Below are 25,897 nucleotides of genomic sequence, written 5' to 3'. Positions count from 1 at the left end.
GAAGCTTCAGGCCACAGTTTGAAAAGTGTTTGAGCACCGAATTTCCATCTTGCATCCGTCAACCTGCTGCATGCCCTGGGCATACTCAGCACGGTGCTGGCTAAAGCACAGGATGCTGAGCTAGACCCCAACTTCTCCAGGTATAAGGTGAGACCCAAGTCTCAATGTTGAACTGTCTAAGAAGGACTGATACCTACGAAATACAGTTTAAAAAACAGAAGCAACACCAGGGAGGCCGTTCCTGTGTAGCTGAGCCCTTATGGTAAAGGTTTGCTGTGGTTTCCTTCACTGTGCAGACACTTTTATTCAGGTGGGATCTGCTTGATAGTGGTTTAGATTCCACCAGGAGTGACGTAGGGACTGCGAGGGCTGGAGAGGTGCCAATGTCCCCAGGCAGGTAGTGGCTGCCCCTGGCACGAGGCCACGCTGTCAGGTCTCCGTCTCGTTTGCATCGTACAGAGGGTTGAGGTAAAAGACCTGGTGGTCTTTGGGAGTCATCTCCTGTGGCATCTCCTCTCCAGGGTCAGCGGTTGGTGGCTCCTGCAACAGCAAGGGAGGGAAAAGCAACCCATGGGGAAGAAAACCCTTGGAAAAACCCACCCAGTGCTGAGTCGCTGCGGCAGCCAAAATGCTGGTGACCTGCGGGAGGATGGGACCATCCCACAAACCCCTCCTGGCCTGGGGAAAGGCACCTGCCAGGTGCATTGCAGAGGGTCCTGGCTGGAGTCCTGCCACCTCCTGCCCACAGCCGAACATCCCCATGTCCTCCAGCGGTGGTGACTCACCATGTCGAACATGGGGTTGTCGAAGCCTTTGTCACTGGCTGGCTCCGGGGACACTGGATCCTCCTCTCTGTTCCAGGGCCTGGGGATGCGTAGGGCAGGCAGCCTGAGGAGAGACCTGGGCATCACTCACCTGCATTCCACCCATCCCAGCAGCTTCTCCAGCCAAAACACTGCATCTTCAAGAGGTGGATGGGAAAACAAGGGTGCAAAGCTTCAGGTTGTCTTTGAAAGGGGACGTTTGTACCCTTTCCCAGGGAACAGCTGCCCTGTCCAGCAGAAACCATTAAACCTGGAGGGCTGGGACCTGCATCCTGGAGGGAAGAGTTTGTCAGAGGCAGACAACCCCAGCACAGGCTTCACTTTGGAGCCATCGCTCTCCCCCCATGGCCTAAAATGAATTGCCACAAAGCTGACACCTGTTCTCACTGCAGTCTCAATGAGGACTAATTACTTTTATCATTACTTTCATCATGTTATCATCTTAATCGCCGTCACCACTTTTAATATTTTCCTCATTACTCCTATCCTAAGGGTCCCAGTCACTGAGCGTCATCCCCTGCACCTGGGGCTCAGCGGCAGGTCCACACACATCACCGCAGGTCCTGAGAGCCCACTGGTATTTAACCACTGTGACCACCATGGCACAGGCTCTGCGTAGGCAATCGGAGGAGCCATGTTATCTGCAGGGAGGCCAGGCTGGGCCCTTTTCTCTGGAAACAAGCTGAGTTCACTGGTTTGCTGGTGGTCGGGACAGTTCTGCTGCATGGAGGCAGACTGTTTGCAGGCTCCCAGAGCCGCCTGCCTAATTTGCTGCATCCCTTCTGGTGTCAGATGCCTCCACAATGCTCGGCAGCACTGCCCGAAAGGGCACCTGTGCCTGAGCCACCCAGGGACATGCAGCAGGAGCGGGTCGGCCGGGGACGTGGTCTGGGCTCGGGTTCAGCTCCGTCTCCTGTAGCTACATGAACTTCCCTCTTGCTGCTGATGGAGCCAGTTTCAAAGGCCTGTTCGGCATCCAAAGAAGTGTCAGCGGAAGATAAACCATCAAGTAGCAACTATGAGGCTGGGAGTTTTATTTAGAAATTAAATGAAGGTGCGGGTTTATTGCTAGGAAATGTCACGTCAGCACGTGCCAAGCGGCAGGGCAAAGCATCCCTGGCCACGGCCGCTGCTGCATGGTGAGAAAACCCCAGTGGAGGAACTGAGAGGGAAGAAACAACCTGACCTGTGAGCCTGTGACACGGCCAGCCCAAGCACTGGGGAGCTCAGCATCCCCTGGCAGACATCAGCACACTTTGCACGTGCAAATGTAAGCAATTCCCGCTCCCTGGTTATAAAACGTGTCGAGTTCATCCCGCTTGCCGGCAGTCGGTAGGTGAGACAAGCCATAGCGGCTCTCAGCGGACAGCCCCACACACAAAGACATCCACCAATGAACCCCGCAAAGCCCTCCACATGAAGGTGGGTCCATGAGCAAGGAGCAGAGGTGGTTGCCCCGAGGACCTGCTGTGGGCACCACGGGGATGCCCTGTACACTGTAGGAGTCCATCTCCAAACTGTGAGGGGAAAAGATGATGGAGAAGGGACATTTCTGATCAGCTCCCAGCTGTGGTGGGCAGGTGTCATGAGCCCCACCATCATTCCCCGGGACCTGCCCACTGTTCTCCGTGCAGCGTGAGCAACAGGTGCACCAGAAGCTGCATTGTCTTCTGGATGCTGTCACTCCCTTTCATGGCTACAAAGCCATGGGATGAGTGTTTTGAAATATTTTGATGCATTTCTATTTAACAGCTGGCAGTTTCAGTCTTCCACCTCCCCAGCAGGGCTGCAAACAAATGGTCGCAAGGAACAGGAGATGTCTCCAGGCAGCACCATGAGGCTGTGCAGAGCTCAAATCGAGCTGCTGCAGCCCTGCTCCCACCAGAGCATGCTGCACCATGCCGAGAAGCAACTCCTCCTGGCCATGGAGGAGGCTAAAGTACAAGTCCAAGTGTATGAAAGTGTCTTTCAGTCACTTCACCTCCAATAAACCCTGAGGAACAACGAGGGCAATGGTTTTAAACTAAAAGAGGGTACTTTGAGATTAGATCTAAGGAAGAAGTTCTTCACTCTGAGGGTGGTGAGGCACTGGAACAGGTTGCCCAGAGAAGGTGTGGCTGCCCCATCCCTGGAAGTGTTCAAGGCCAGGTTGGATGGAGCTTTGAGCAACCTGATCTAGTGGAAGGTGTCCCTGTCTGTGGCAGGGGAGGTGGACTAGATGATCTTTAAAAGTCTCTTCCAATCCAAACCATTTTGTGATTCTATGAACCAGTGATGTTGGGTATAGCAGACTGCCTGGCCATGCCCACCACCATGGGAGCTTTGGGCAGCACTTTTGCCCCTGTGTCACCAGGCTATCTGGAAGGACAGTCTAGGGTGACAGCTGCCCCCAAGCAGTAGAAGCCTGGCAATACGCTGCCAGTAGAAGCCTCATCCTTACCTTAGCTTTCCCTTTCTGTAGAGGAAGAGGATCCCTCCAAGCAACAGGAGACCGGAGAGCAGCCCCAAGACTGTCCCTGCTGTGATCCTGCTCAATGCATGGCTCCCCACTTGCCCACTGAAAGTGCTGCCAGTGGCCACCTCCATTTTGCCACTTGAAACACCAAGTGCTTCACCTGGGAAAGGGTGGGAAGAAATAGGGGTGAGGACCGGACAGGGTAACACATCCCCCACCTGTACACCACCCCCACTCACGCACAGGGCAGAGGGAGCCTCTGCTTGGGTCTGGCGCTGCTCACCTGGTTGATCACCTTTCCCTGGGGACAGAGGGTGGGATACGCAGCTGGGTGGACTCAACTGAGGCCAGCCCAGGTGGGTCTGCTACCCATACAACACCCACCATGTCCCTTGGCTGTGATCTGCATGCTCCTCAGCATCTGCCAGCTTACAATGCTGCCTCCACACACAGCACTCTGGCTGGAAAGCAGTTCTGCAGAGAGGAACCTGGGAGTCCTGGTGGGCACCAAGCTGACCACAGCCGGACTTGGTATGAAAGACAACAGTACCCTGGGCTGCATGAGTAGAAGGGTTGCCAGTAGGTCAAGGGAGGTGACCCTTCCCCTCTGCTCTGTCCTGGTGAGACACAGCTGGAGTGCTGAGCCAGGCTCTTCTCAGCGGTGCCCAGTGACAGGGCAAGAGGCAGTGGGTACAAATTGAAATACAATAAATTCCACTTAACTATAAGGAAAAAAATGTTGTACCACAAAGGTGGTCAATTGTGGGGACAGGTTGCCTGGAGATATGGAATCTCCATCCTTGGAGAGATTCAAAACACACCTGGACACAGTCCTGGGCAACCTGCTCTCAGGGCAGAACAAATGGCCTTCAGAGGTCCCTGCTAACCATGATAATTTTTGATCCTGCAGTCCTGCTCTACTCACACTGCTGTACTACTATGCTTAAAATGATATAACTACTGAGTAAGGAAAGCTCACTGCTGAAATCATCAGAAACACAGAGCGTGCATGCTAGGAAGGCTTAGAGCTGTGCCAGACCAGACTGATGAGGACAAGGACCTTAGGAGTGTTCAACTCAGGGGGCCTCAACCAAGCTGCCACTTAATTCCTGTGTGATTCCCTGGTGAAAGAGCAGGATATGGGGCTCCCACGTGGGCTACTGGCATGGTTCAAGGAGCTCTGGACAGCAGTGGCTTTAGGTGTACGTTGATGTTACCATGCTGTGCTATGTCCTCCATGACCTCTGCTGCCAGCTGCTCCGCAGCGGTGCCAGTCTGCGCTTCTGCCCCGTCATCGATCAGCACGATTTGGATGAAGGGAGTGGAGCTTCGGGATATGGCTCCCAGGAAGGTCTGCATTTTATGCACCTTGGATATGGCCATCTGCACGCCGGCGTACTTGCGCTTTTCAAAACACAAGGCAACATGTAAAGCCCATGAGAGCAGCAGGCAGAAATTAGTCACCTCTACAGCCAGCCAGGATGGATGTACCAGCAAGGCCTGCCTATAAATCTTCATGTGAGTCCCATCACAGAGCTGCTGTCCCTGTTACCGCAGTGCTGCTGAGTTTCCCAAATGAGAGGTTCATATCTCCTCTCCCTTCCAAGCTGTGACCAGCAGCCAGCATGCGGCGTCCCCCCGGCAGAAGCGAGTGCACTGAGAAAGCAATTTCGTGTAGTGCACCCATTAAATGCTGTATTAAGACATGTGCCGCTGTAAGGAGGGCAGGCAGCAGGCTTTCAGCTCGGGATCAATAGAGCAATACTCTGATATTGATCCTCACAGTATAAGTCAGAGCCTGCCTCCACCCCCTGGCAGCTCCCAGCTGGGAGGAGGGATGTCACGCTGTGTCTGACAAGCAGCAGCATGGAGTGATGCCTTGTAGAGCATGCATCTGAGTGCTGACCAGTACCAGTAATCCACCCGGAGCTTGCCTACTGGGGAATAAAAAGCAGCCTAGCATTGGGAATGACGTCCCAGAGCCTGTGGGATGCACTGCAGCAAGTCTGCATGATCCCAACCGCATGGGCTGACCTTCTATGTTATCTCGACCTGACATCCTGGCTGAGCTCTCATGTTTTCTAGACCAGGGTTTCCAGCCAGCCCATTGCATCCTTCCCCAACTGCATGCCGGTGGCTGTTCCGGCCCCGTGTTGAGAGGGGCAGCATGGCTGGGGTAGGAAGCAAGGGAGGCTGCACCAGTCCCCATGGCAAGTTGACATGTCCAAGAGGCCAAATGTGGAGGGTGAGCCCTGCAGGGTGGTGGGAAGAGAGTCTGAACGCCCTGCATCACTGGGACTGCATGCACCCTGCCCCAGACAGCCTCAGCATCCCCGAGTCACCAGCAGCCATGGCCAGTGGCTTGTGGTTTCACTAGACCCTCCTGCTCCGGTGGGCTGACATACCTGGCTCAGCAAGGTTTGGACCAGTCTGTCCCGATACTTCAGTAGGTCAAAATCAGGAGTGAAATCCAGGCTAATGATGGCTCCTGCAGCCCGAAAACAGACAGGTACGACATTGTCACTGAGCTCCAGCAGAGACCTGCCACAGCAGCCCAGCTCCGACTCCAAAGGCACTGGGGTCCCTCTGGACCCTCTGTGCAGCTGGTCTGGCTGGGCTCAGGAGCAGTGGCTCCACTGTCCTGCCTGAGCAGCGCTGCCCCAAGAAATGTCTCCCTCCCTTGCTGGTCTTTTCATCACCTGGGTTTGGTGAAAGGCTTTTGGTTTCCACCATATTCTGCAAAGCTTTCTCCTGCATATCCCCCTGGGGAAGCTCTGTACATGCCTGGGTTTCAGGGTAACAGTACCCTGGCTCTGGAGGGAAGGCGGAGAGGAGGGGACCCCTGCGCTCCCCATGCCACTGCACTGCACTTGCTGGGACAAATATTTTCCTTGGGAAAAACGCAAGTAAGCATTGGTTGAAATATTAAATCATCCTAAAGGCTGTAAGAGGCTCTGCTTTAGGAGCTCGTCAGAAAAACATACGGTGCCGTTTTAATGAATTTGGTAAGATGTCCCACATATCTAGGTACAATCGTGCATGAAAAATTCCCCTTAACAACCTTCCGGGTAGATTAATGGAGAAGTGCCCACTGTGGAGGGAATGCTGTCAATCTGCATGTTTTTCTTTTAAATGAAATGAAACAAACTTGCTGCTGGAAAGCTGACATTACAGTGAAAAAGGTGCATTTCCTCCGAGTGTTTTCCACTGCATAAACTCAGCAGAGCCCTATTAGCTTGACGAGCTGTGACATCCTGACAGGATAAACCAGAGGCAGGGACAAAGGGCTGCAACTCAGAACAGGCTCCCAAAAGCCAGGCTGATGCTTCAGAGAGCTGCCCTGGGAGGGTGGCACGTGGGATGCAGACAAGACCCGCAGCTGGAAGCAGAGCTACAGGAAAACTTTAGCCCATGAGCACCCAGATCCCAGACCAACACCATCCTCCACACTCGGCTTTCCTCTGTGGAGCCAAGGGAAGGGGGCTGGGGCAGCTGGCACGGTGGGGAGAAGGAATAGGGCCATGTCCCCCACTCACCACAGACCCCGCAGCAGTGGCCAAGGGGCTGCAAAGGGCTCTGGCACGTCAGCGCTGGGCACTGCCTCCCTGACGCCCCGAGCAGGGCTGAGCAAATGCGGTGGGCGTCCTAAAGGAGAGTAGGGCAGCATCAGTCCCTCATCCCTCTTTGCCCCCTAAATTGCAAGAACACCCCCCTAAATTGCAACAGGAGGACTCACCGGGGTGTTCCCACAGGTGCAGCCAGACTTGTCGGGACAGCCAGCACCTGTCACCTGGAGAGTGCCATTGCCATGAAACTGCAGTGGGGCAGAGGGACCCTGCAGGTACCCAGCCCAGGCCTCGGGACTGCTCAGCTCCTGCATGGGAAGAGCAGCAGAGCGGGTGAGCGTCCCCAGCCAGGTCCGAGAGCTGTTCCCAGGCACCCGGCTGTGCTGCCTAGACTTCCAGTGCCATGTCTGACGGCCAGCTTGGGGTGGCCCCACCACAGGAAAATCCTGCCACTATACTCACTGGGGCTTTTCCACTGGGCCAATAGAAAAACTTTTTCTGATTTAAAACCAAAAAAAGGACCACAAATAGATCATGAAATGTTTGGGCTTCTCTTCTGTTTTTCCCTCTTTCTACTGGACCACAGAACCCAGTTTATCAGCTTTTAAACATGGGAGGAAGGGGCTGGATATGACGTGAGAAGCATTTCAGTGGGCTCAGCGTTAGCGAAGGCTGAGCTGGACTGACCAGCCTTGTCCTACCAAGCCAATGGCAAGTCCCTCACCTGCTGCCTTCCATGGGAGGCTTCTCCATGTCCTGGCACAGCAGGAGGATTTCTCAGGCCCTGGGGTGAAAATACCTCACACAGAGCAAGGAGTGGGCTGGCTACAAAGGGATAAAGTATCTTACAAGGTCAAGTTTTAGGAAATATGCTGTAATAACAAAAATAAAAAGCACCTTCTTCTTCCATCTCATGGCTCAGCAGCAGCCTCCACCCTGGGGCATGGCCAGCTGCAGTCCCTATGGGGGTGGATTTTTGGGGATGAGGTCCTGTGGGGTGGTCCCTAGGCATCAGTGGGACCACCATCACTCTGAGCACCCAGGACCACCCACCTATGCATCGCCAGGGCTACATGTGCCCCAGGTGAGCTCCATTGGGGTCCTGCCTTGTCCAGACTCACCTGCACCAGCCTGGACACCAATTGAGGTTATTACTCAAAAACCAGTTACCTAACGCCTGGCCCCGAAATGGCAGATCCCAGGCAGCACAGCAGTAGTAATAATAAATAACTTATGAAATGTCTGCAGCATCTCCCACTCCTGGAAGGAGCCTGTGTTTACTGCTGCAGTGCCTGTGATCTTTCACTCCTCTGGCCGGCGAGGGACGGGGCTCGTTGTGCGCCTGATTCCCGGGCTGAAGCACAGCAGGCTGCCAGCGTTTCTATAATTATCCCTCCGATCAATTAAAGAGCAGTACCGAAGCAAAGCTGGGAGATGATCGCCGGGCCATGGGCCATGCTCAGGTCAGGGGTGGGAGTGGGGTGTCCCCAGTGGGTCTCCAAGCAGTGTGGTTGCAGACACGTGCCTGGGAAGGGGGCAGCCTCTGGATGCTGGAAAAGATGCCATCTGCCAGCGGTCTGACCCGTGCACATTGGCCTCTTTTGGTTTTTTAATGTGAATAGTGAGACAACCTGTGCTCCCACACTGCGGGGAGGGAGATGATAACAAACTGGCAGAGGAAAAAAATCAAGACTGTCCGCAGTAGCAGCAGCCCGTGAAGCTGCAGAACCGTGGGAGTGCCCCATCTCCCCACGCTGTGCTGCTCCTCCATCCTCGCCTGGTCCTTCCTCTCCTGACCTACTTTGGGGCTGCGGTGAGGAGGTGTCAAGCCGGTTTCTTATCATCCCTCGTTACCTGGCCCATGAGAGAGATGCTGCGGAGGCGAATCACCCGTCGCGATGAGTCGATGTTTACTCGGAAGGAGGTTTCAGGCTGGAAGATAACATCATCATACTGGCACGGGACACGTTCCTCATCCACAGAAAAGATGTGACTGCTTGTCTCAAGCTCCCTATTGAGGGACACGACCTGCCACAGCGAAGGGTCAAACCACGCATGGTGCTCGGCATCGGCGAACCTCACTGTTGCACCTGGAAAAGCAACAGGAAAGGCTGAGCATGACTCAGAGCCAAATCCTCGGCCCTGAGGGATGCATTCGAGTTGATAAAACCAGTGAGTGCTCGGAGCAAAGCAGAGGAGCTCACCCTGTGGGTAGGGAGAGAAGGGCTGCCGGTGGCACCACGCTATCTGCCAGACCTTGGCAAAGCTCTCCAGCACTCAGGGCTGGGGTCTCGGCAGCTCAGCCTCTCTCCCCATTTCTGGCTGCAGGCCTCTGGCCCCAGATCCCACAGGACATTTTTCCCTCACTCCTTTAAAGCTCTCCCTTACGGTTAGGGAGGATAACAGTCACAAGACCCAAATGCTGAATAACAGCTAAACTGGAAAAAAATGGGTCTGATAATTCATGTCCCAGTTTCCCAGCAACCTGGCAGGCCTGCAGAAACATGACCGGCCCCATTCCCTGCAGTGGGTAACCCCAAAAACCCGTGCACCATTTAACCATTGACTCTTTCACCATTAACCATTTCCCTGCCGGTGACAGTCAGTACCATCGCACAGTGCCCAGCTTCCTTCTCGCCCTTCCCCAACAGCTGAACCTTTACCAACTCAGCTATCACACGGGCGTTTATTGACTGAATTAGTTGCATTCATTTTAAAATCATGCTTTAAAAAAAAACTATTTGTGAAAATTGCCCCAGAAAGGCCTGTTGATTTCAGGGAAGTAGCACATGGTCAGAAGTAAAAGCCCAGTGCAGCGCAGACACAGCGGCCGGAGCATCCCTGATGGGGGGCAAACGGCCCCAAAGCAGAAAAAAGATAGGGATGAAGGATTTCAGAGTGGCTCCAGGCAGCCTGATGCTGCAGTCCCTCACCTGGGCAGACCTACTTGGGCTTTTTCTCTCTTTTTTCTCTCTTTTTTTCACCAGTCAGAGTGCAGGCACAGGTGCTCCGCTTGGACTCTTCCTTTCCTGCAGCCGAACTAAAGTTACTTGCCACTGAAAGCATTAGGTAGCTCTTAAATACCTCAGAATACATCTCCCTAGCAAACAGCTTTCAGACTAATAACAGGCATTGACAAAACAAATCTGCTGCCTCAGAGATTTCCTGCCTCAAATCTGCTGGGCTGGAGACTGGGAGGGGAGGGAAGGATGCACCCACGCCGGAATGCCCATGCGCGTCAGGCCAAAGGCCAGCTCACTGCGATGGCTGTAGTTCAGCTCACCAGCATGTCATTCCTGATTGGTTTTCTCTAGAAATGCCATGGCGAAGAAAATGAGAGCTTTGATGTGGCTACATTCTTAATAGGCAGGGTAAAATACAAACAATATTTGCCTCTCTGCTGCAACTTCAAAGGCTTCCCTGCTGTAATTACTTTTTTTAGAAGACAGGTGATCTAGCAGGAAAAAAAGATCTGATGTAAGGGAGGTCATCAAAGAAAAGGTAGGTATTAAAAGAGGAGTGATTCACTTTGCTCTGAGGTGGGACAGCAACGACCTTTGTAGAAGCACTGAGGCTGAATTTGCATGATTAATCGGAGGCTGATGGGGTGACTGGTTTGGGCACAAAATACCTGAGTCACAGCCTGGATCCCAGCTGCCATCGAAAGCTGCGAATCCTGCGCCAGATGCCAGCACGAGTTCTCCGTTCAGGGGCAGGTACTAGACAAAAGGATTCAGAGTATTACTGCGCGGTCCCGCTGCCAGCCACCCAGGCTTGTAATCAAATAACAGTGCTAATTATTAGGCTGCCTATTAGACTTGCTGGCTCTGAGGCACTTCACAGTCATTAGGAGTCACCCTCATGGTGTCCTGCGTTAATGGGAAAGTATCAGCTCCCATTTTTACAGATGCGGACGCTGCGATGGGGAAAGGCGGTTTGACATAATCTTCCAGTAACGCAGAAAAGCATGAAGCAAGAACAAGGGAAAAGTAAACTAAGCTCTTTCGACAGATCCTTCCTCCTCTTGCACACACACTCCCAGCAGCTCAGGAATGGCTTTATACATTGGCATGCCATGAAAAAAGCCACCTTACTCTGCAAGTGCCCAGAGGTCCCCTTCCCTCTTAGGCTCCCTACCACAAAAAAAAAAATCAGGAGCCCAAGTGATACTTGGGGAGGTGTCAGCTAGCAGATTCCTGCTCAGTACAAGCTAATAAAACACTTAGTAGTGTTCGGCACAGCTTGCCATAGCTGGACCCTCTTTTTGTACCTGCTGGGTAGGACATCACTGAAAGGTAGTCGGGGTCACCATACTTGCCTGGCTTCATTCCAGCCAGGCTTCTGCTCCGGGGCATGACAGCAAACCTCAACGGGTGCAGCTCTGCCACAGGGGCCCTTTTGGGGAAGAGCTGTGGTACCCAGGTCACCAGCTGGCACTGCCAGCGCCGGGGCAGGCCTTGGCAAACAACTGAGTCAGGTGACTCATTCACAGCACACAGGTTATTCAGCCCAGCCCATCTTATTTTCAATTTTAAAACTGCCAAAGAGAAAACCAGGTTTTCCCCTGATATTTCCGAGTGTCAAGGAGTGATGTTCAAGGCTATCTTCTCCTTTAACTCAGTCTAGCCAGGATTTTAGCATCCCTCCCCAGCCAGCAGCTGGAAGCCCTCCAGGACTGCAAATCCTGATGCGCTGGATCCTGTGCTCTGGCAGAAGCACGTTAGACGGGATTGTAAGGTTTCATCTACTTAATTGGTCTTTAAATATGCATGTAGGATAGAGAAAGCAAGACTTATGAATGACTGCTGCGGGTGGCTGTCATAGCTCTCTGTCCTTGGAGCAGTCTTGCCTGAGGATGCTCTGTCCCACACAGGGACCACCTTGGCGGGGGGAATGGACACGGCAAAATGCTCCTCACCCCCAAGCTGCAGATAGCTGTTTAGAAGTTGTGTGCCTTGGTGGTGAAGTGCTTTGAAGGCCGTAGCCTCAGGCCCTCTCTTGGTTCAGAAACCGTGAGAAGCCAGGATGGAGAGCAGAGGGCGGCTGTCACTGAGAAGAGCCCTGCAGTGCTCCTGTGCATGGCCCGATTCGGACCCAGCAATGTCCTATGTTGGTCTGGAGACCAGGCAATGACAAGGTGAATAGCTGAGATCTGGGCACTCTCTGCCTCGAGGATATGGAGTCTCCCCACTGGCCAGGAAGAAGCCTTTGCCTGTGGACACTGCTCCATGTGCAGTGCCTAACTGGAAACAACACCATCATGTTCTCTGAATTTCTATTACTCATGAGTAAAGGCAATTTTTCCAATACCAAAGCACTGAAAGAGGCTGAGAGGTCTGCCAGGATAAGAATGGCAATGTGCCCTTTAGTGCAGATATAAAAGCTGTTCTGAGGCTCAGGACTTGGCCTGTTTTGAGCTGGGAAAGGTCTATGCTTCCAGCTGATTTCAAAAGGTGCTTCACTTCAGAAGTGCCCTGGATTGTTCTCCTGTTGAGCCCACATAGGAACAGGCAGTGGGACACTTTGGAGCAGTCATCTACTGCCAACACCTAAGGCAGGTACAGACAGCACTGCCAGTCATGTCCCTTGTCCCAGATCTGCTAGGCTGTCTCAGGCTGGAGCTTCTCACCACTGCTTCTTGCCCAGTTTGCCACCCTGCAGTCTGCTGTGCATGATGGGGCTGAGCAGGGAGGGCAGCCAGTCAGCTGCTGATGTCCAGGTGAGTTGCTCAGGATGGGGTTTTGGGTGGAATGCAGCTGATCCTTTCCCCAATGCAGGGTACAAGTTCTTCACAGTAGTCACCTGTGGGCACTTGAATGCGTAGCTGCAGGGATCTTTGAGTGGAGGAATGAAAATCAGACAGCAGCTGGTGAAAGGGATGGGTGACGCAGCAGGGCCATGACTAGCTGGCCTTTGTTTGCTTTCCCAGGCTGCAGAAGTTGGCGTTCACAAGTGTCGTGGCTGGAGCAAGACCACCAAGTTGGGAAGTCCCTGCTCTCATCCCTGCCTGACTGACAGCTCTTTCCTCTGTAGAGTCACCAAACACACTGACTATGGTTGTGCATCACAGCTTCCCAAATGCCCTGCAGTGACCATGCAGGACACGATGAGCTTTCCTATCCAGGGGATTGTTCATTCAGATCTTCACGAATTAACTAGGTGGAGAAAAAAGCTGCAGAGACAACACTTAGACAAATATGTGCCTACGTTTGTAAGCTGCATCACTCACACTGCTCCAGGGAGCAATGTAAGAGCGTTTTGTGCACACATTACGCACAAAGCAAGGAAAATCTGTTAAGGATTCACGCAGCATGGCTGAGATCAGTGCGGCAGGAGCGGGGGATGAGGTGGGCTTGGTTGGTTAGAGAGACACACACACGTGCACACACAGATGCACAAATGCTGGTTCAACAGCCAACCAAGGTCACGTCCTGCTGCACCTGGAAGGGCTCAGGTGAGCAGGGGCCGGATGGGGTGCAGAACCAATGCAGGCTCAGCAGTGCACAGCACCAATCCTGCCCATGGGGAGAAGTGCGAAAAAATGCCTTATGCTAAACCTGCCCCATGCCCTGTGCAGGGCTCTGGAGACAACAGCCTCTGGGCTCTATGGAGAAGATGCAGCTTCTGCAGCTACCACTGGAGAACCCCCTCCACCACTGAGGGCAAAACCCTCTGTTGGCTGGACTTTCCAAGCCCAGAGGAAGCTGTTCACATGAGTGTGGCAGGTAAACGAGAGTGCCACAGCACACATGGTGTCCCAGCTCCTGACCCCTTCACCCTCCGAGACTGCCCAAATGCTGTTAGCATGGGCCCTGGAATTTAAATGCAAGGCGACATGATGTGAGCTGGGGATGGAGTCGCCTCATCTCAACAAACATGAAGTGCAAAAGAGCCCTGGGCTTCTGCTTCGCAGCAGGAATTTTTGAGGCTGGCCTGCAGCTCTGGTGGAGGTGTTGCCCATCCACCCCCAGCCCTCTTCGAGATGCACACCACCAGGCAGCACTTTAGAAGTGGCTCTGTTGTCCAGAGGATCTTAGTTTGTAAATAATTTGCCCTTTCTTTTTTTCTAACACAAGTTAAACACTCAGCTCACTGCAGAGGACAAATGGAGACTCCGGCTGGGCAGTGGCTTTCTGCATTCGGGAGTTTAGTATAGAAATTGCATATAGGCTGGGCTGCTTTCCAAGTACATTTTCAACTGAGCAATGACATGTACCAAAGAACCAGAGCCAGAAAGCCAGCAGTTTCATCTGCTTTCCCTCGCTCCTGCCAACCTGTACTCCAGGGCCATTAATACAGCGAGCTTAGAGTCCCATTAGTCATTTCCTGTCCCTGATACTAATAAATTACTTATCTCAGTGGTCATTGTTACCAAGTGTAATGACAACTGAAACACAATCATCGTTTTTCTCATCAAAGTCAGCAAAAAAAAAAAAGAGGAAAGACGCCATGTGGCGCTCGACCCACAGTCACCATGTTTGCAACGCCGGCATTGCACCACTGAGAAGAAATCCTGCTGCCCCAATGCATAACTGAAAATGAAACTAACGTCTGAAATGCAAAAGAGGAAAATGGCAAAGGCCTAGGAGGTGGCTTTTGAAGTGGGTGGCTTTGAACTGGCCTCTGGCACATCCCAGCTCTGCTTGATTCACAAGCATCAGGCTGAGATGACTGACAGCAGCAGCGTGACTGGCGTGTCAGCCGTCATCAGCGCAGGAAAAAATGCAGCACTTCTGCTTTGAAACCAAGCAGGTGATGCTCGTGATTGCAGCTGGCTCTTCGCTGGCCTTGTTCTAATTCACAGCGTCAACACATTTCAATTCCTTGCTTGGGTGAGATGGTGCCACCGTTCCCTGCGTGCAACGCTGAGACTGCCCGGGCGCACCGAGCTCCGCAGTGCTGCTCCCATGGGTGCACCAGTGAGCAGCTCGATAGCCGTCAGGGCGTACATGGCTCCTGGTACATCCCTTCGCCTGGCACCCAGCCCAGGAGCAGCACTGGGGCTGGGGCTGGTGGCACCCCACTGAAAAACATCACAAGGGCAGGATGCGAGGGCATTAGCTCTCTGCCACAGGGAGGATATGTGCCGTGACCCACAACAGATGTTAATGCTCAAGGATTTCTGCATCATCTCTCCCAGTCCTACTTCACTGGGGTGGCAACAGCCCACAGCTGGTAGTAGGCAGGGCAGCAGGCAGGGCAGCAGGCACGCAGGGCAGCAGGCAGGCAGCCCCCTGCCTGTTGCTGCTTGCAGGTGGGAATAGTGGGGGTTTTCCCACTGCCCACTGGGGTCAGGGGGTCTGAGCACAGCCTAATGTGCGGGTGCTTGGGTGGGATTCAGCTGCTGGCTGAAGGCCCCAGAAAGGCACAGAGCCAAGTTTACACGCAGGTGAATCCCTGTGACAGCTCTGGAGCATTGCCAGGGGCTGGCTCACCACAGGCTTTCCTACTTTCCTTAGCAGGGGTTCATTCCCTTGCCTTCCTGCTCAGGTGAAATTCCCACCTGCATTCTCGGGCCAGCACACTTCCCTCCAGCCACCCAGGCCATACCATGCCCCAGCCTGCCACCGGATCTGGCCTGGCCCCACCATGGTCCCTGATTCTAGAATGGCTATTCCAGATCCCCTGCGAGAGTGGCCAGCAAGGCAGGTTGACCTGCAGCCACCCTAACAGCTCTGAGCGAGCTGAGGAGGACAATCTGCTGCCAGACGTTGACCTTGCTGCCTAAGGAGCTCCTTGCCCAGGCACATGCTTCCCATGAGGAGTGGGGCTTTAACATTCAAGGAAATCAGGCACGAAATGCAGTTTCTATCCCCCTGAAAGCCATGCTCGGGCAGGCTGGTGCCTTGCCCTAGTGCTCCTCTCTGTGGGACCCATCAGCAGCAGGCAGAAGATGCCCACCAGCCATCCTCTGCTCCCAGCAATAACTTGCCCTTCTGCTTTAGTCCCCTGTAGCAGGCATGGGCAAAGGAGCAGCGCACCAGTGGGACGTCACCATTTCAGCATCATCCCCTGCAAGCTACTGAGGCACTTGGCTGCTCTCCCCTGCCTGCATCCCTGCCTCGCCCTCCTGCAAGGCAGGATCCTTCGGCAGCAGCCTGGCCACACTCTCATTAACACAGGAGCCGGTTCCCCGCCACGTCTGCTCATCACATTTTATATTGTATTTAAGGCGCAGGCTCCCCACATCGCCTGCCTGAGTTGGCCTTGCCACCACGTCCCCTGGCACAGAGGTGGCCCACCATGCTGGGTCGCTGACATGTCAGATGTTGGAGCAACGAGGCCATGCTTAGAGAGGGCCCAGCCCCATGGGACTGTGTCCCATTGCCCTGTCCGCATCCCACATGGTTCCAGCAGCTCTCAGCTGACCCATGACTCTGCTCCCATCAAACAATCTGCTGTTTTTGTGATGGGAACCAAAGCCTAAACAAGTTTTTGTCTGGGTCAAGCAAACGTAGGTTATTCAGCCTCAGCCACCTGCTCCAGCAGCTCTGCATTGCTGGGATAAACCAAAAACCGACGATCTTTCCTGGCCTTGGGAAAAAGGAGATCCCTGCCAGCCCCCCAGCATCAGCAGGCTTCCCACCTTCCCCAGAGGATCAAAATCCTGCCCTGAGCCCTGCACAACTGTGGACGGCTCCTGTCCATCCCCACAAAGAAGCAGGCTCCTGGCCTTCCCGTGCAGGTGCTGGCTGGCACACCCCCTGCCAAACTTCCCTGCAGATCCCAGTAAAAGCCATTGGGGGGGCAGGGAAAGAGCAATGAGCCCAAAAGCTGATTAATTTGACTGCAGCCCCCCCAGGCACACCTCCAGGTGCGGAGCCAAACAGGTCCCAGCAGGGTGCAGAAATAGGGTGTCCCAGAGGGACACGAGATGTCAGGAGCACCTCGGGGAGCGTATTAAGGTAAACCAGCCCAAGACACTTGAGTTCTGGATGCAGAAGGCGCACACAGGTTTAAAGCCATTTGCCAAATCTACTTCAGGTTAGTTCATTTTCCTGAACTTCCCTCCACGGACAAGGTCAGAGAGAGCTGGAAAGCAGCTTGAGGTGTGGGTAGGGAGCCATCCCTCACAGCCGGTCCATGGAACGGCCACCCAGCCAGACCTATCCCAGCATCCGCTCCAGCCCGGGATGCTGGCAAGCTGCTCTGTTCATCACAGGCTTTAATAATTCCTTTTGCTGGAAACTGGACTGCAAGGAACAAATAAACTCAGGGAGGCAACTGCAAAAGGCTGTTTTAACACACTCCTTTCCTACGGCAAACCTTCAGCGGGAATGCTGATGGAGAAAAGCCTGCAGGATTCGGGCTTGTAATTATGTGCTGGCACACACGCACGCATGCATACACTCCCGTGAAATTTTTACCTTCATCTCAGGAGAAGGAAAAATAATCTCTTTTCTGGGTGTCTCGTTACCCTGCTGTTTGGGAAGCAGGGAGGAGGGAGCGCCGGTGCCTGGGACGAGCACAAACCATGGCAATTCATTAGAGCCGGTGCCCCTGGAGAGCAATTGGCATTTCAAGATCAATCTCTGCCAGGAACCGAGCAGGAGCATCCTGCAGCAAAGCCGAGTACATTCTGCTCTTGCAATTAGGCAGCTAAAAATATAAGGCTGGGCGAGACGTCCCTGGTTAGACCCCAGAGCCCCACACGCTCCCACTCTGGCCCAGCCTTTGCGGCCCCTCTGTGGGCAGGCAGGAGGAGGTGCAGGCAGCTGCCACCACTGTGGCAGGACTCAGTGATGGGGCAGAGCTGGAAAGGTGACACTGGTGCTGCCAAATAACCCCGGCCAGTGCCCTGACCCTGGCACCACGAGGGTCGAGCAAGGCTGCTCTGCCCACGTGGCTAAACCCGATTCCTGCCATCCCAAAAATAGCAAGTGGCATCATCCATCCCTGGCTCGCGCTGTGGTGCTGGCCAGCTCGGGTATGAACCGTGCCAGGGCTGGTGCTATCAGGGCAAATGCCGGGCTCGCAGCCACAGCCATGCCTTGGTCTGGCTGCCTTTGGAAGCGCAGCAATAGCCTGAGGGTCTCAAGTCCTCAGAGGAGCCCTTCTCCCCCAGAAGGGAAACCAGCAAAGCCAAAGCCCACCATGCCCTGGAGCACTCATGTCAGGCACTGCCACCCTAAGCACCTCCATCTTTTTTTGCAGATTTACCCCCAGGTGCCTCTGAAAGCTGGCTAAATGCTGATCTGCATCTTTAGGCAGCTAAATACCATAGAAAATCCAGTCTAATCGCAGTGATTGTGCTTCAAAGTCACTTACGCTTAAGCTGGGTTTGGATTTAGTGTGTGGCTGAATTAGGAGCCCACTTGAAACTTCACACCAGATAACCTCCGAGCTGCATGATAAATGGGTTTCCTCCGAGGTGGGCTGCGTGCCCCAACAGCCCGGCCTCCTCCCGAAAAAGCAGCTCCCGGTGCTCAGCTGGTGCCCCCATGGGATGGACGGGGAGGGAAGCTGGAGGGTCATCATACAGAAGTGTTTCCTTCAATATAAATGTCTAGGGGGGCTGACGGTGGCACATGAGGACCCTTTGGCACCCCAGTTCTTGCTCCACGCAGCTGGGTAGCCAGGATGGGAGGTCTCATGCCGCCCCTCCACCGGCGGGGATCCAACACCAAGCATCCCCCCACTGCACCCACTGCGGCGGGCACTGTCCTCATGAAAGTGGATGAGAGCCCGGCTCCTTCCCTGGCCATGAGTTTCCTCCTGCGCTACTATAGCAAGCAACACTCTCTTTTTTTTTTTTTTGGCCAAAGGCTGTATAGCATCTCCATGGCGACTCTAAAGCTTAATGTATTCCTGCTGATTTAAGTGATTAATGCTCCGGCGTGGCACAGCCGGCAGCCGAACAGGTGCAGTCCAGCCTCTGTAAAAAGCATCACGACCAATTCATTTTCTAACCACCCAGTTGCTGAATTTCACGCCATCCCCACGAGTGGCAGATCGGCTCAGGTGCTGGGTTTCATTCCTTTTTCATCCCTAATCTTGGCAGTCCCCTTATCACCTGGTGACAACAGAGCATGGAAGCGCAAGGGAAGGGGGGGTGGCTGAGCTGAAATTAAAAAGAAATATTAACCACCACACGAGAAAACTTGCCAGGACAGTTCATAGCAAATTGTTGATGCGGTGATGCTCAGAAGGAAAGCGTGAACTGCAGTTCAGGCTATAGCCTGGGATGAGTGTGGTTGCTCACAGGAGGTGTGACCCGGTGTAGCAGCAGGGTGAGCCCTTGCTGGAGGGGAACGGTGCCACACTCTCACAGCCAGTGCTGCCACCAAGATTTATACTCTCGTGGTCCCCCCAGCCCTCCTCTCAGCCTGCACAGCAGTGGGACTATAATATTCACTGTAACTCTGGAGCTTGCACAGCATCTTGCCAGCAGCAGGATCCTGGAGAAACCCCGGGGCAACAGAGGGTCCCCAGGGGCTCCTGCGAGGATCGCTGGGTGCTTTGATCGCGATGAGCTGGGGGCCACTGCAGCACCGTGACCCCATCGCTCAGCCGTGATGGGAAACGTCCAGCCGAGCAACTGGTGGACGACGGGCACAGCAGCGTGGCCACGGATGCCATCAGCTGTGCAAAGGTTGTGCTGTGCCTGCCTCCCTCGCCTTCAGCCAGCCGCAGGGCCGCTCGGCTCGGCTCTTCAGCTCCGTTGTGAAAGGCTCACGCCGTAATGAATAACGCTGCTTTGCAATTATGCACTTTGCAGGCCTCTGATGAAAGTACTTTAGAAATATTATACATTCATCTGTAAGTAAAATGGAATCTACTGGAGTGATATTTTGCTCTTTTCTTCTCTGGGTAAATTCCACATCATTTATTACATTATATTTGTATGTATTTCCCCAGTACATTCTTTCCTTTTAAAATTAATATTTAAAATGCCATATAAATAAAGTAACTCCTCCAAATATTTGTAGAAGGATTAAACATGGCGCATGGCGTTATTAAAGCATCAAAACTATTAGTGGCATAGACAGTCTGAACAAATTACACCACATAAATTTCAAGGGCTTGTTCGGATTTAATGGCAGATAAAAGAGCAAAGCTGCCCCAAAACTGAGAGAGAAAACTCGGCCACAAGCTTGTCCTGTCCAGGGAAGGAGGTTTTGCAAATGGGATCCAGCCTGTTTCGTGCTGTCTTGGCGCTGGGACGGGGTTCACCGGTGACCTGTCCCGTGTCAGCATGTTGGGGCAGCGGGTTTGCTTTTCCCTTAAATTCCTCTTTGTTAAATTTGACCCTCCAAACCATGGGGATCAAGATCCTGAGCTTTCATGCTCGGTGCAGGGCTGCTCTTTTTGCAAGGGGGATCACATTGCTCAGAAACCCCTCCCAGGAGAGACACCTCCCTCCCCCCAAAGCTGATCTCGCCCAAGGGTATTGTGCCTGTCCTGCCGCCACCAGGCTGATATCGCCAAAGAAAAATATAGAACTCAATGGCACTTGAAAGGAAATTTTTGGAGCAACGTTTGGGGATTTCCCTGAAGTGTTTGTTTTCATTTCAGGATATTTTGATGTCAGCTTCACTTAGCCTCTGCCCGGGGCTAGTGTCTGCTCCATGTCAGCAATGCTGTGGGTTGGTGTTCCTCAGCAAACTACTGCCAAACTACTGCAAACTACTGTCTCAGTCCTATGGAGGGCTTTTTTCCCTTCCTTTGGGGAGGAAAAAATAATTTATTCCAACTGAAGATGTTTTTTGGGGAGCTCCCTCCATCTCCCCTAATGAAAAAAAAAATAATCCCAGAAATGTGCTTTTTGACTGCATGGTGTAGAACAACCCAGGCTGCTGTGACTCTTGTTCCCCACACCAGCTGAGGCATCCTTGGCAAGTCAGGCCAGAGCAAAATATCAAAAACCCAAGAGAGGGGAACAGGGGAGAGAATCCACCAGGCTGGCAGAACTCCAGTGCCAGCCCTGCCTTCGCCATCCCTCCCAGCATCACTGCACGCTGCCTTACCATGTCTGTCAGCTCATGGGGAGACCTGATGAAGACTGAGATGACCTGTAAAAAAAGCAAAAATAAAAGTGTGCTTTTCCAATGCCTCATGGCATTTAAAAAAAAAAACCAACTAACTAAAAATAACATAAAAATAAAATAAAAATGTCCAATACCTTGTTCTTCTCAAATGAATCACGTCACTGGCACAGGGGACTCTGCCTTTATCCCAGTTGGAGGCGGTTTCAAAATTGGTGTTGGGGATCCACTGCTTGTACACGGCGGCAGCAGCAGCTGGGAGGAGCAGGGAAACCAGTGTAACCCAGTCCGTGGGAGGCACTGGGACCCTGTCTAAGATGCGCTGTGGGATGGCTTGGCTTTTTCAAGCTAGATTTGGGGATTCGCCACCCGGAAGCAGTCTGTATGCTCCAAGTTGAGCAGCCACAGCCCTCCCCTCTGCACAGGGGATTTTTTTTTTTTGGCTGGGTGATGGCTCCTATTCACTCAGGTAGGAGGAGGAGTAAGGGACAAAACTTGGCAAGCAGAGAGAAGGCAGGACAGTCCTGCAGGCAATGGGCAAAAATAACACACACCTGGTACCTAAGCAATCATTTCAGTGGGTTTTGTTGCCACTTAGACTAATCAAGTGGGCCTGTGAGAACCTAATGAAGTTCAACAAGGCCAAGCGCAAAGTCCTGCATGTGGGTCAGGGCAATCCCAAGCATAAGTGCAGGCTGGGAGAATGGATCGAGAGCAGCCCTGAGGAAAAGGACTTGGGAGTGCTGGTGGATGAGAAGCTTAACATGAGCCAGCAATGTGCACTGGCAGCCCAGAAAGCCAACCATATCCTGGGCTGCATCAAAAGGAGCATGGCCAGCAGGTCGAGGGAGGTGATTCTGCCCCTCTGCTCTCCTCTCGTGAGATCCCACCTGGAATACTGCATTCAGCTCTAGAGTCCTCAACACAAGAAGGACATGGAGCTGCTGGAGCAGGTCCAGAGGAGGGCCACGAAGATGATCAGAGGGCTGGAGCACCTCTGCTATGAAGACAGGCTGAGAGAGTTGGGGTTGTTAAGCCTGGAGAAGAGCAAGCTCCAGGGTGATCTTATTGCAGCCTTCCAGTATCTGAAGGGGGCCTACAGAAAAGCTGGAGAGGGACTTTTTACAAGGGCAATGGATTTAAACTGAAAGAGGGTAGATTTAGATTAGATATAAGAAAAAAAATTTCACTTTGAGGGTGGTGAGGCACTGGAACAGGTTGCCCAGAGAAGTTGTAGATGCCCCATCCCTGGAAGTGTTCAAGGCCAGGTTGGATGAGGCTTTGGGCAACCTGGTGTAGTGGAGGGTGTCCCTTCCCATGGCAGGGGAGTTGGAACTAGATGATCTTTGAGGTCCCTTCCAACCCAAACCATTCTATGATTCTAAGTGCACACAGACCCCTCATCCTTGGTGTTTCCAGTAGGTACGGAGTGGGAACAGAGCTGGCAGGACCACAAGGACAGGGCGAGAGGCGAAAGGGCATTTGTCACAGCACGTGTAGCACAAAATACAGTCTGGTTTCATGGGGCTGGGGGCAGGTGATGGAGTGCTGTCCTACAGCCTGACACTGGCAAATTGGGAAACAGAGGTCTTCCCCATGGGGCTTGCTGGCATAGCGGTGGTCCTGCCCATCGATACCCGCAGGGATGAGCCCACTGGCCAGGGACAGGCTGTGGCAGAGGCAGGTTTCCAGTCCAACCCACTCTGTTTGCATGAGCGCGGCAGAGCTGCACACCTCCCAGCCTGACATTGCTCAGTCTGGGCTGTGAGATGCACATCCAGCTGAAGGTGAATCTCCATCAGCCTGAATTAAATGGCTTCAGGCAAGTAAGTTATGAGACAGAACAGACAAAAGAAAAAGAAAAAAACTTTGCTCTTAATATGGATCATCTTTTCTTTAAAGGAAAAGCCCACAAAAGTACAAAATAGGTAGGAATCCAGTGGTGGAGAGGACCAGGCAACAGAGCGGGACTTGGGCGCTGGAGGTTGGGCGCAGACAGGGCAGGAGGGGTTGCAGGCGACCCTGGCCTGGGGAGGGAGTGGGGGATCTGAGTGTCTCTGGCTGCTGAAGGGAGGTGCACTGCAAAAATCCCAGGTCCTGATAGTCAGAACAAGGGGAGGGATGCGGCCAGCTGTGCTCCATAGGCTCCATCAGCACGCAAGGATCATTGCTGAGCGTAATTCGCACTAACTGCCAGGGGCTCTGCTGAGGTCATCTGCTGTACATGGCCATGTTCGTGTGAAGAGGAAATGATATCTTTTTAACCTGAATGAAAGTCCTAATGGAGGAACAGGGGCTGGAGCCCAGATGTGAGGAGCACACGGGCTCCCCCAGCCCTGCACCGAGCTGTAGCCACCGCTTCCCGCTGCCTGAAGGAGCTCTCGGGCAGAGCAAACAGTCCCTGCCCCATACCTGCTTCAGAACCCACTGAGAGGGAAAAAGACTGTCACAGGGATAAGAACCAGACCCAGGCAGCTGCTTGCAGGGTTGTGGGCACAAGCATCTTGCTGGCTCCGAGTTGAAAAGAGCTTAAGAAAGGAAAAAGCCCGCAGGTGGTAATTGCAAGTTGTTCTGTCCCTGCTACGGATCACTTGTGTCCGTCCCCTCCCAGGAAGCTGTGGAACTGAGAGGTTAAGGCTCCAGCAGAAAAGCTCAGCTGGCCTCATTGCACACACACCTCGTGTTCCTGCAGCTGCAAGGTGTGGTGTGGAGCGAACTCATACCGTGCTGCACCGCAGCGACGGCTCTGGGTGCTGACCCAGCATGGCTAGGGCAGGGGCAGGGGCATCTCCTCCAGCCAGGGGCTCTGGGGCAGCAGAGGTTTAATATCCTGTTGCAAAACCTTTTCCCCCATGCAGCTGCGCTGATGCATTCCTGCACCCTCTGAAGCCATGGAAATATCAGTGTGGCATTTAATCAGCCTTGTCTCCAGGGAAGCGAAGTCCTTGAACATCAAAGCGACATGCATATTCAACAGAGAATGTGTCCTGCAGTGCAGAGCTGCCGGCTTCAAGTAAGAGCAGGAAAACTCGAGCTGCGGAGGTACAGTGGGCACGATACGCTAATCCCAGCCTCCTTCCCCTTCCCTCCGTCTGTTTGGAAATGCCTTTTCCCGTTCGCATTACAGATTTGCCTAAAGTGACAGAGCCCAGAGCTCTGCTCCAAAATAGCATTGCCAGAAGCACACTCGGACTGGGGAAGTGGTCCAGCTGTCACCCCTGCTCACCATGGTGGTTGAGCCCTGGGCATACTCACCAAGGAGCTGCAGGACACTGAGGAGGAAGACCAGACGCTTCATTTTGCAGCAGGCTGCCAGCCGGTGCCTCCGCAGCCCCTGCCCAGCCGGACCTTGGACCCTCCTCAGGGGCACGTGATGGGCTCAGCCCAGAGGAGGCTGTGGGAGAAGGGAATAAACCAGAATGGGAGGCAGGTTTCCTCAGCACAAACCAGAGCCTTTCTCAGTCCCAGAAGCCATTTTCCCTCTCAGCTCCTTTCCCAAGCCCCCCATTTCCTGGGCATCCGTGGGGAGACTGGGAAAGCCACTAAGGAACAAGGTGAGGAGGTGAGACCAGTGGTCCCCCCAGCTCTGCTCACCAGACCCCCCATTCATGCCCCTTCCACCCATCTGGGTCGTGCTAAAGGGTGGCAAGCATGAACGGCACCGCATGCACGTCCCACGCCGGTCTCCCCTGCAGAATGCCGGCTACCTTGTAATTACTAATAATGGTCTCAATGTATTTCAATTAGCTCGCTCGGAAGAGAGCAGCTCCCAGCGACGACTTGTAATTGTACTTTGGCCACCAGCTGATTTGCTCATTACCCAGCGCACGCCATGGCAGCACTGGTGCAGCCCCACACTGCTTTTGTTGAGGCTGCCAGGGGTCAAAGGGGGCAGCTGGCGGCGGCATCAGCGCACGTGGCTGCAGGAGGAAGAGGAGGAGGAGGAAGGACCCCACCTTCCCTGTTGTCCTCTGCCCCAGCGTGGAGCGATGCTGCATGCAGGTCCAGGCTCATGTCTTTGCAAGGGTGTGTTCGGAGCAGAAAAGGACAGGAGGAGAGCAATGACAGCCTAGGAAGGGGACAGTGCGAGGATGGTGACAGAAGGCTGTGCCATGGGGAGAGCTGAGGGCTCAGCACCCCTCCAGCATGGACCCTTTGGCTGACGTGGGGTGACGCTTCGTATAAGCACAGTGAGGGCAGAAGACCTGTGAATGCAGGGGTTTAGAGGAGACTGGGAGGAGACTGGAGAAGTGCTTGGAAGGGCCATCAATGGAGGGGTCACAAACCATAAGCAGCAATGACCTGATGCCAGCGAGGATTTAGGAGTGCAGGAGAGGGAACAGGCCATCCCCATCCCACCCTTCGTGCTCCTGCTGCTTCTCAGTTTCCAACTGGGTAGAGCAAGGGGGAGTGGGGACCAGGGACCCATCACTCCTTGGAACTCTCTCTGTCTCCCAAAACCTTAACCCACTTGGTGTCATTTCCTACCTCTGCTGCAAGCGCAGGTGTGAGAAGAGCAGCAGGGCTCTTGACTCCAGGATGCCCCAGCACAGCCCCAGTCACCGCACCGTGCCCTGCCAAGGAAGATGGAGGTGCACTTGCCTGCAATTCCATCCCCACCGGTGTCGCAAGTGTGACCCGTGAATTGCCAAGAGAAAAATCCCTGGAGCAGCAGCTCTCAGCCCGGGCATCAGTCAAAACGCAGTCAGCACTTTCTGCGCAGGGAGCTGGATGCCGAGAGATGTCCTCGAGGTGAAAGGCTCCTGCACTCTCATTACCACTCACAAATCTCTCCTGGGGGACTCTCGGGGTGAATGTTGGCTGCAGTGAAGTCTTCTGTATTTTAACAGAGGGGCAAAAATAATATAAATCATGGATACTCAGCAATAACATCTCGGAGACAGGACTGCAGTGTGCAGAGCGCAGGGTGCACACTTGTCCAGCCTCAGCATCCAGTACAGCCAGGGCAGGTAGGAGGGGAGAAACCACTCACAGCACCCTGTGCAGTGAGAGATGCCATGGCCCCTGACACCTCATGTTTCAGGGGTGCTCCACACCCTTATTTTT

At 53.6% G+C, this 25,897-nt stretch overlaps 1 protein-coding gene across 1 annotated transcript; it reads right to left on the bottom strand.

Moving 5' to 3' along the window:
• Positions 1 to 429: 429 nt before the first annotated feature.
• AMN (amnion associated transmembrane protein) lies at positions 430 to 24,128 on the bottom strand. Its single transcript, XM_086614029.1, has 12 exons — positions 24,086 to 24,128; positions 20,969 to 21,085; positions 20,813 to 20,859; positions 10,477 to 10,564; positions 8,700 to 8,935; positions 7,016 to 7,153; positions 6,816 to 6,924; positions 5,685 to 5,767; positions 4,497 to 4,683; positions 3,265 to 3,439; positions 786 to 888; positions 430 to 540 (listed from the first exon to the last, which is right to left on the bottom strand). The coding sequence occupies exons 1-12, from the start codon at positions 24,126 to 24,128 to the stop codon at positions 430 to 432; spliced, it is 1,437 nt and encodes a 478-aa protein (XP_086470155.1).
• Positions 24,129 to 25,897: the final 1,769 nt, after the last annotated feature.

This window comes from Tauraco erythrolophus, chromosome 6 (genome assembly GCF_009769465.1).
Source record: "Tauraco erythrolophus isolate bTauEry1 chromosome 6, bTauEry1.pri, whole genome shotgun sequence".
Taxonomy (NCBI): domain Eukaryota; kingdom Metazoa; phylum Chordata; class Aves; order Musophagiformes; family Musophagidae; genus Tauraco; species Tauraco erythrolophus.
The sequence above is the reverse complement of the archived record's forward strand: the minus strand, read 5'-3'. Positions and strand labels throughout refer to the sequence as shown.